Source organism: Folsomia candida, unplaced genomic scaffold (genome assembly GCF_002217175.1).
Source record: "Folsomia candida strain VU population unplaced genomic scaffold, ASM221717v1 Fcan01_Sc001, whole genome shotgun sequence".
Taxonomy (NCBI): domain Eukaryota; kingdom Metazoa; phylum Arthropoda; class Collembola; order Entomobryomorpha; family Isotomidae; genus Folsomia; species Folsomia candida.
In genome coordinates, this window is record NW_019091193.1 from 9,200,559 (window position 1) to 9,210,141 (window position 9,583).

At 37.8% G+C, this 9,583-nt stretch overlaps 3 protein-coding genes across 6 annotated transcripts in view; 1 reads left to right on the plus strand and 2 right to left on the minus strand.

Annotated features, from left to right (window-relative positions):
- Positions 1-1,927, minus strand: part of LOC110859524 (E3 ubiquitin-protein ligase MIB1) — a 53,962-nt gene extending 52,035 nt beyond the window's left edge. For both annotated transcript variants that reach the window (XM_035853355.1, XM_022108489.2), the window contains exons 1-8: positions 1,753-1,927; positions 1,395-1,586; positions 1,276-1,329; positions 1,113-1,200; positions 963-1,037; positions 769-865; positions 621-699; positions 512-536 (exon numbers count right to left, since the gene is read on the minus strand). In XM_035853355.1, coding sequence (XP_035709248.1) covers positions 512-536; positions 621-699; positions 769-865; positions 963-1,037; positions 1,113-1,200; positions 1,276-1,329; positions 1,395-1,511 — 535 coding nt within the window. In that variant the 5' untranslated portion in view covers positions 1,512-1,586; positions 1,753-1,927. The remainder of the gene's footprint in view (positions 1-511; positions 537-620; positions 700-768; positions 866-962; positions 1,038-1,112; positions 1,201-1,275; positions 1,330-1,394; positions 1,587-1,752) is intronic.
- A 68-nt stretch (positions 1,928-1,995) lies between these two features.
- On the plus strand, positions 1,996-6,240 carry LOC110859551 (protein ref(2)P). 2 transcript variants are annotated; one of them, XM_022108520.2, is made up of 5 exons: positions 1,996-2,133; positions 4,005-4,334; positions 4,412-4,877; positions 4,957-5,324; positions 5,446-6,240. In XM_022108520.2, the coding sequence occupies exons 2-5, from the start codon at positions 4,017-4,019 to the stop codon at positions 5,917-5,919; spliced, it is 1,626 nt and encodes a 541-aa protein (XP_021964212.1). In that variant the 5' UTR covers positions 1,996-2,133; positions 4,005-4,016; the 3' UTR covers positions 5,920-6,240. The 2 variants fall into 2 exon arrangements, with proteins under 2 accessions (XP_021964212.1, XP_021964219.1); XM_022108527.2 differs by lacking the exon at positions 1,996-2,133 and adding an exon at positions 3,761-3,914.
- Positions 6,094-9,125, minus strand: LOC110859566 (vacuolar protein sorting-associated protein 4A). 2 transcript variants are annotated; one of them, XM_035853398.1, is made up of 10 exons: positions 8,952-9,125; positions 8,564-8,592; positions 8,365-8,476; positions 8,201-8,264; positions 8,046-8,126; positions 7,724-7,961; positions 7,332-7,638; positions 7,089-7,263; positions 6,760-6,988; positions 6,094-6,677 (listed from the first exon to the last, which is right to left on the minus strand). In XM_035853398.1, exons 2-10 carry the CDS (start codon positions 8,585-8,587, stop codon positions 6,576-6,578), a joined length of 1,332 nt encoding a protein of 443 aa, XP_035709291.1. In that variant the 5' UTR covers positions 8,588-8,592; positions 8,952-9,125; the 3' UTR covers positions 6,094-6,575. The 2 variants fall into 2 exon arrangements, with proteins under 2 accessions (XP_035709291.1, XP_021964226.1); XM_022108534.2 differs by having other exon boundaries at positions 8,564-8,742.
- Positions 9,126-9,583: the final 458 nt, after the last annotated feature.

The following is a 9,583-nucleotide window of genomic DNA, read 5'->3' on the forward strand; positions in this document are numbered from 1 at the left end:
GCCCGAGAGGGTGCTAAGGTAGTTCGTGGTCCGTGGACGCCCCGCCCAACAACCTTCACTCATCATGCTTCCGCCGTCACGACGCCGTCCTCATTTGGATATCACCACTATCTCATGGAATCTACCTATGATCTCTATCATTCATTGTCCTATCTGGTGTCCAGGTAGTCAGAGCCGAATGGACCTCTGGGCCACATTCCCAGAGGTGATGGAGGTTTTCCTAACTCTCCACCATAGTTAGGTTTTTCCTCCATTCCTCTGACTACCTACCTATTTGGTTATCTACATTTGCACATATGTACAACTCTGTAATTTGTAATGATGAGGGCCTCGGCCATATCAGATGAGAAATAAATAAATCCATCTATCTACTAACACATAAGGGTTCGTTACATGACTTCAATGTTACGTTAAGATAACATTGAACTTGAAAATGGGCAAAAACATACTATAGGCTCCATAAGAATTATCCGAAATGTCTTCATTTTGCTGACATTTTTTAAAAATTTACCTTGTTCATCCCATGCCCAATCCACCTGCAAAAAAATTGAGTATTATACCTAACATATCTTTACTTGGTTTATTTTGATAGAAGATGAATGAAAAAGAGAGCTGCATACCCCACGCACAACACGAGCCCCAGGAAATAAACCCCGTACAGCAATTTTTTTGCTCTTTCGACGAGGTTCAACCAAAGCTCTACATAAAGTGTGAAAAATATTAGTTAAACACTGGTTTTGAATATTTAAGGTTATTATAGAACATCACCTTCCGCTCTCTGGGGTTGTAATTCTAGAGAATCGATGTCGCAAAGAATGTTTATCAGCATGATAACAGACGGAACAGAGATCATAGTTGGAACACTCTGATTTGGTGATTTAAAAATATAACGTATCATTTACACTTTGTTCTTATATATGTGACCGGTTTTCATGCACGAAATATGTCTATATTCTTTATACCTGCGCATTTCCATCGGATTCCAAAAATTGGCTGCTGTCTACAAGTGTCACACATTGTTCCTTCATGCTTTATACCTAAATGATATAATTATACATTAAGCACGATAATTTATGATTAATTATCTGTATTTTTAAACAATTTTAATGCACCTGTAGGAGCACTGTCCAAAATTCTGAGGTCAAATGCAACAGCACATCGATAGTTTGCTGCAGTTCCATTATCCCAGACGACCACAACCTTCAATTTTCAGACATTATTAACTTTATCACGATTTTATTTTTACTCTAATTTATACAAAACTTGGATAAGTACCTCTTCTGGAGATTCAAAATTTCGTATCGTTCCTATGTGACCCTCTCCGCCGTCCTACAAAGCAATAATAGGAAATAAAGAATAAAATATAAACGGCCATTACATAGAATTTGAATTACTTGTTTCCCCCATTTCCAGTCAATTCCTCGTATCACCCGAGCACCGACCCCTTCAGCACTTAACCTACTTGTTCGAGCACTGATAGTGGTTGTTGCTGCTGCCGCCGCCGCTTCCATTGGTATTGTTCCGAACAAACCGTTGTCTTATTTTTCAATTTAATAACCAATTCATTCTTCCAAAGTTGAATTAGCCTAAATGAGAAGATTATTTGAATTGTAATTACACAAATGCATGTGTTTTATAATAAAATATGCACAATCAAAGTATAGACAAACAGTTTATGATGTATTGTGAAAGATAATTAAACATTTATTAAATTATATTGCATTTGTCAACAAATTGCTATCTACTACTCGCCTCAGCCGCTGCTTAAATAATTAGCACTGCTCATGACGGACGATTAAGTACGTTGATTGTGTTCAAGAGAGTTCCTTAAAATTGTACAATTTTAGAAGAAAAGATCCCAGAGTTGGAAATTTTGAAGTACAACAACAAACAAATCACAAACTATTGAAATTAGGGAAACAACAAGTGAGCAAGTTTGCGTTTCCCGCAGAGAAGATCTCAGGTTTCTCCTCGTCTGACCAAAATCAGCTGCCAGTTGTTTACACTGCGCAAAGTCACGACGCAAAAGAACATTCTTTTTGACGTTTTATAATTTGATTGAATTTCGAAAACCAGTCAGATTGTGAGGTTTGACAGATGATATAAAAGAAATCAAGTCTATACAAGGAACAGGTGAGCAATTTATTCAGCAGTATATAAATTTGAATTCGTATTTCGTATCTGATTCATTATACTTAAAAGAGTCTTAAAACGTTGTACAAAATTAAATTAGCATCGACAGCATATATTCCATATAGATAGGCAACATGTACATCTATAATAATAATATTAATAACTACGAACTAACTATGCACTAACGATACTATGACTGATTTAGTATTATTAAAGGCAGCATGTGTGTAAATATATAATATATATATATCCTTCCATAATTCAAAATTCGGCTAATTATTTTCGTTTTAATCCATTATTTTGCCAAAGATATACTGGTTAACCAGCAGGGTTTAATTTCAGCATCATTGGTAGTTGACAATATTATCTGAGTACTGCAAGATATAATACGATTTCGTGTAAAAGTTGTCGAAGGGCCCAGAACATTCGAGTGTCGAATGAGTCATCATGATAACCAGGTTAAATAAGGTTCATTCTATTTGCATATATTGGCAGCATAATATACAAGCGGGCATGTTTGGTTGGCTAATAACGAACGTAATATTATGGTGATGGTCATCAGCTGGATGAGTCATACTCATCATGCCAAGGTTTTGTACTGCATATACTACGTGCACCATCACCATAGAATAACTTGCTGGTTACTAACTGATAGCTCCTTGGCGTATTCTTATTTAATGGGTTGTTTTACATTCGGCTGATGGTGCAATTTTCTCACCCAAAAATTGTATTATGCTATCTCTTTATGCTGAGGTGGGTTTGAGCTTGCTCAAATGCTTCCATCATCATGAGTAAGATTGTTTCCCTTTGGGGCCGTCCATAAATTACGTAACGCAAAAATCGTCATTTTTTAAACCCCCCCTCCCCCATCGTAACGGCATCGTAACGCTTCTCGACTACCCCCCCCCCTCCCCCTTCGTAACGTAACGTAAATTTGATTTCACCGCAGGTAATTTCTTTAATAGTCACTTGCAAAATTTCCAATTGTTCCAGGTTGTGTAAACAAGTGTCGCTTTTATTGCTTCTATTTATTTTAAATTGCTAGATAAATTAGAATTTTGTAAATTTCTTGTTCAAGAACAACCGCAATCATATTCGACAAGAAATGGAAATTGTAATTCTTACAGGTCTCTAAACTTTTACCAAGACTCACAATGGAACCTTTTGTCAAGTTGCACCTGGAAAACTATGGTGCGACCAATAAAGGAAGAGTACAATTCTTGAGTGACCTCGTTCGGGCTCAGGTGATCGACAAATTCCGATCAAATTCTCATCTTAAATGTAAGGCTCAATTAATCGTGGAACTTACATACGTCACACCATCGCCCTCCAAGGTCACTGTGGAGGAATGATGGTTTACAAGTAGGCAAGCATTGTACTATTCTTTTAATGTGCGCACCATAATGAAAAACGTATATTTACATGCGAACACTGAAACCTTCTGGATGACATCAGTTCAATCCGATTTTTAATCGCGTTCATGAAATGCGTTACGTAACAAATTTGTTATACCCCCCTCCCCCTACATAACAATTCGTAACGCTCTTCCCATGACCCCCCCTCCCCCCCTCTTGCGTTACGTAATTTATGGACGGCCCCTTTCTAAAAGTCGCAAGTCATTTCTCTTATTCATAACGCAACGTTTGCAACAATGAGTTAGCAAGTTTGGTTCATAAATAAGGTTCCATTGCTTGAACTCAGTGTCAGTTCTATTCCAGATCTGTGGAAGCACTATCATTCAACTTTATTCATTCCACTGTGTGTATTATTAATTTTTTTCGGTTTGTGAATCAATTTTAGCTAAAAAAACTTAAAGTACAGTTAACAGTTGTGATTGATTTTAACTGCTACTGCAATTTGTTTTCCTATAGTCAATAACTAAAATGGATTTCGGACATTTTGGCGATGGTCCTCGAGATCAGAATGGAGGACAAAATCAGACGCCAGTGACTCCGACACCACAAAATGGCGCAAATGGAGGACAATCAAACAACGGGACAGAACAACCAATTTTTATGCATACGATGGCACACCCTGGAGTTACTTGTGATGTCTGTAGCGGTGAAATTCGTGGATTTCGATACAAGTGCATGGAATGCGTTGACTTTGACCTGTGCACCACTTGTGAACGAAAGGGTAATCATCCAGGTCATGTAATGATGAGAATCGCATTTCCGGAGCAGACGAGGGGTGCTATGCAAGTAAGTGGTTTATGAAATTATTAGCATGAAGAAGTATTGTTGTGTTACCAAGTTATATATATCCCTTGTTTTCGTAGCGTTTTCTGGGCACCACTGGAATTGGATTTGGACGGCATCATGGTGGTGGTGGCGGCAGTGCAGGCCTGTTTGGAGTTGGGTTTCCATTTGAAACTCAAGGTCGTCACCATTGGCATCATCGCGATAGAGGATGCCACAGACGGGCAGGACATGCCAGTGGTAGAGACTCGGAAGGCGATAGTGGTCCTGAGGACCCCAAGGGTCCCAATGATTGCCCTTATGGTTTGGGCCGGAAGGGAATGAAGAAGTGGGCCAAGTGCATGAAGAAGATGGCTTATCAGCACCGAAGATCAGCTGAAGCATATGCAAAGTCGGCTACACAGGCTGCAACTGGCGCAGCAGCAGCGGCAGCAGGATTTTCAGGACATGATTCCGAGCCGCGAGGAAGTTCTGAAGCACAACAACAACAAGCTTTCGACTTTACTTCAGCAGCTTCTCAAATTCAGGAATTCTTGAATGCATTTGGTAAGTTCATAGAGAAAAAATTCGTCTAATGCTTAACAATAACTTTGTAATATTAATTGCTGCCTGTTTGCTTTACAAGGAATCCCAATTGATGTTGTTGAATTGTATGACAATTATGGAAACCGTGGTCAACCAAGGACTGAGCCTGGAAACTCTACTACTTCTCAGCCCATGGCCACACCTACTGGTAACACTGCAGAAAACGCAACACATGGTACTGAATCAGCGAATGAAGGTCAGGAGCAACAGTCAACAACAAATGAAGGTGTTGGTGTTCCACAAACTAATTTGGCTGCCCACATGCAACAACTTCATTTGAGTGGACAAGGAATTGAACCAGTGGTAGCTTCTGCTCCTTCGGCTCCAGAAGAAGTCTCTGCTGCTCAGTCTGTGAACATGGACTTGGATGCAGATTCTTCTGGATGGACTCTTTTGGATACTGACAGGGTACGTCATAATAGTTTTTAAGTTATACAGAATTTTGCATTATATTTTAATTAATAGACATAATAATTATTATCAATATTCATGTACTTATTTTTAAAATGCGAATTGTTTTGTATTTAAGGCTCCTGGATCTGTGGGAGCACAACAAAATGAATCATCGATTTTTGGACCCCCACCTGCTGCTGCTACCATTTCGAATGGTCAATCTAGTACTCCTGCAACAACTGCAACAACAACTACTACTACTGGAATTGTTCCACCTGCGCAAACACCTACTGGACGCTTGTATCCTGGTCTAAATCCTCCACAGCTTCAACAACTTTTGAGTGGGGTGAGCCAGGCCATGAATTCCATGGTGAGAAACATTCCTATCGTCACAAACCCGGGTGGGCCTGGACTAGGGACCAACAGCGGGCCTCCATCATATGGAAACGGTTCTCCTGAAATGGATATTCGATGCACGACTACTTTGAATCAACTATTGGCGATGGGCTTCTCCAATGCGGACGGATGGTTGTCTCGACTTGTCGTGGCCAAGAATGGCGACTTGGAAACCATCTTGAATGCACTATTCCCGGTTGGTGGAGGGCAGTAAAAATGTGTGCGTAACATTATTGATCGTAACTATTTCGAATGTTGCAAACGTATGTAAAATTAAAATTCACCTTCGTGTATATCGATATGATCGTACTTTCATAAATATTTCTCGGCTAATACTAATTAAATGGATCTTTAGGCGTGTAGTAAAATAATTAATAATCATTGAAGCAAGTTTTTAATTACTGGAATGAATTTATATTTTATGTTTGAAAACTTTATCTAAAAAGTTGATTTATTTAGAATGTGACAATGGGTTTCTGTCTTTGTGTTGAACTGAACGTATTTGAATTAATAATAATAAAAGTATAAAAATGCATACGTGTTTGTCTCTTATTCGCTCATCATGATAAAAGTTTTACATCACCATATATTTATCCTGTTTTGTTTATGTATAATGTCTGAAACATGACAGCTTTGAGTTTATTGTTGTTTAAAAAACAATTCCAATATTTTAAATGCATACCAAAAGATTTTAATATAGGCTTGAATAATATGGTAAATAGTTGTTGGTATTTACAATTATTCTATGTAAATTTACGCTGCATGATAATATAATAATGTAATAAAGCACGGAACTGAATAATTATTATCATTAGGAATAATCTTTAATATTAACGGTTTCATCTTATGTCATCATAAAATTCACGCCACTTATCCCTCTTGTCCGAAATCAGTGGTGAATTTGGTTAGCTTTTTCAAGTCTTCATCGTTTACAGTAGGCTTCGACGTGGACAATGATTTTAGCATGTCGCTCTGTACAAATTATTGCATGTGTAACGATATTAATAAATCTATCAGCACTACTGATTCAGAAGTAATAACAAATTGTATTTACCATCGTCACTGGAGGTTCTGCCAGTTTTTCTCCAGGAACATCTTGCCAAGTCATTTCGAATGCTCCAGGTACGCCTGCAGAACATGGAGACAATAAATCGTCCACCATTACGTTAGGATTGTCTCTGGAGGGTCCCGTGATTTTACGAAAGTGGGTCGCCGTCTGGACTTTTCGCACTGGTTGCATTAGTGCGTCTCGGACGACAATGCTGATGTCAGCTCCGGAATAACTATTAAATATTATTATTGGTTGTATTTATGGCAAGCTTACATAATTATTCTAAACGTCTGTATTTTAATTCTCAATGGACAGTTTTTTTATGTTATTACCCCTCCGTTTTCAATCCAAGCAATTTAAAATCTTCATCCGTAAGGCTATTTGGTGTATTTCCCAAATTAACACGAAACATATTGGTTCGAGCCGAACTTTCGGGAAGTGGTATGTAAATCCTTTTTTCGAATCTTCTCCGAATGGCAGCATCCAAAACCCATGGAATATTTGTTGCTGTGAATTATAATAAAGTGATTAAACATATTTAGCTAAACATTTTGGTTTGTACACAAATTTATTACCTCCAAGTACTAATATCCCTTCTGTATCATTTCCAACTCCTTGCATTTGTACAAGAAATTCTGTTTTGATTCTTCTTGCGCTTTCCGATTCATTATCGGATCTGGAGGAGCAAAGAGAATCAATTTCATCAATGAAGATAATTGACGGCTTGTGGGTTCTCGCAAGTTCGAACAGGTTTCGGACGAGTTTTTCAGATTCTCCCAGCCACTTGGACACAAGATCTGATGACGATACCGAGAAGAAGGTTGAATTATTAGCTTCAGTTGCGACGGCTTTCGCCAAGTACGATTTTCCTGTTCCGGGAGGCTGTAAAAATGTATTTAAATTTTATTCATACATAATTGTTATTTGTAACAAAATAGTTAGCCTATCAACAACTATCGTCACTTACGCCAAACAATAAGATCCCCTTCCATGGGGTCCTTTTTCCGGTAAACAAATGTGGAAATTTAATAGGCAGAATCACAGCTTCCTTCAAAGCTTCCTTTGCACCCTCAAGCCCTATCACATCAGACCATTTTATATTTGGTTTCTCTACAACAATTGCGCCTTCTAGTTTGTTCTGCAATTTTTTCTTTTCTGGGTCATCTCCATCGCTGTCGCTGTCACTATCTTTATCCCCACTCTTTCTAAAATGTTAAAAATATCCGTCAATATTGCATGTTAATGAATTCGAATAAATTATTACATGACGTGGAATCACTAATGCTTACTTTGTTGTTCCACCTTCTTTCACCGGTTTTCCTTTATTGTTTCCCTTCGAGTTTTTTAGAAATTTTTTGATGGTTTCTGCTCTGTTAGACAAAGTTAAAAAGTTTAACATGTGCATATCTCAATATCAAATCTGAAAGTGGAAAAAAGTACATACCTGTCCAAATACTGTACACACTTTTGACGAATCGTTTCCTTCGACTTATCGGTTTGTGTCTCGTCTAAAACAACGCATTTGAAAACACGTTAATCATGGTATACCTTATAAGCTAGCCATAATGGTTAAGCCATCATAACTATCAAGTTTGAATTTACACTTACACTTAATGGCATGCAGGAAATATTCTACACCATGTTCATACAATCGTAGCGCTTCCTCGAAATTTTGATTTTTATCTTCTTCTGTTGCTTTTGTTACGAGATCAATCGCTTTCTATAGATTATACATAAACCAGAACTGATGAGTCGCCAGAAAAATTTGCAATTCATTTCAATTAAGCTCAATAATTCATTAACTTACCTGAAGTGTACTTGTAGTCGACATAATTTCTATGGGATATAGATCCAAATATTAGCTGGACTTGTCGGCGTTATATAGCTTGTGACATGAAAGTCTCACTAACAAGTAACAACTAATATTGTGGATGACGTGGTGTTGATAAACAGTTAATAATATATGGCAAACGTACGTCTTCAGCCCTAAAATACAGGTGTAGAAATTAAATTAAATTATTTAACTGAAAGTTTGTTGCCTAACCACTCCCTCTTTATTATGTAATGTACAGATGCGGGTTGTAAATCCCCCATAAAGACCATAAAGACGAACTTATTAAATTACAAATTAATCATAACACTTTTAAGTTTAAACAAACAAGATTTCGTCGTTCCGCTCTCGAAGTTTGACCTACCTTTCAGGGTTATCCGCTGCTCGTCAATCCACTGTGTACAGATTATGGTCAAGGGCTGAAATTGGTGGCAACGGATTTAATTGTTGGACTTGGTAGCAAGAAAGAGTTAATATTGTTGGTAGAGTTGATGATGAATGGAGGTGTGATGATGATTATTGTGAGAATGTGTCATCCAAATCCAACACAAACATAGCGAGCGGGGCAGAATGACATCATCAACGCCACTTGAAATAATACCTTTCATGATTCGTAACCTAATAACTGGCAAATTTCTATGATTTTCGTTCCTGCTTTTTATTCGATATCTTGAATGTCTAAAGTTGACGAGACTAGGATAAGCCAATAATGCAAATGGACGACGTTTGTTGCGACTATTGACTACATATGTACTTACTTGCATACACAATAACATGGCAAAAATTGACAATACATACATGGCATGACTGGGAAATGTGCAATTCGTACACTAATTATTGAAGTCTGCATTATTTATTAGACTACGGAAATATTATCACATTTCTGGAGATAATTGAATTGTGATTACCGGTGTCAATCTGCCCCTGCATGAAACCCCGATAAAATTCCGACTCGGTTTTTTGGAATCGGATCGGGTATTGCGGAAGATCACCAGA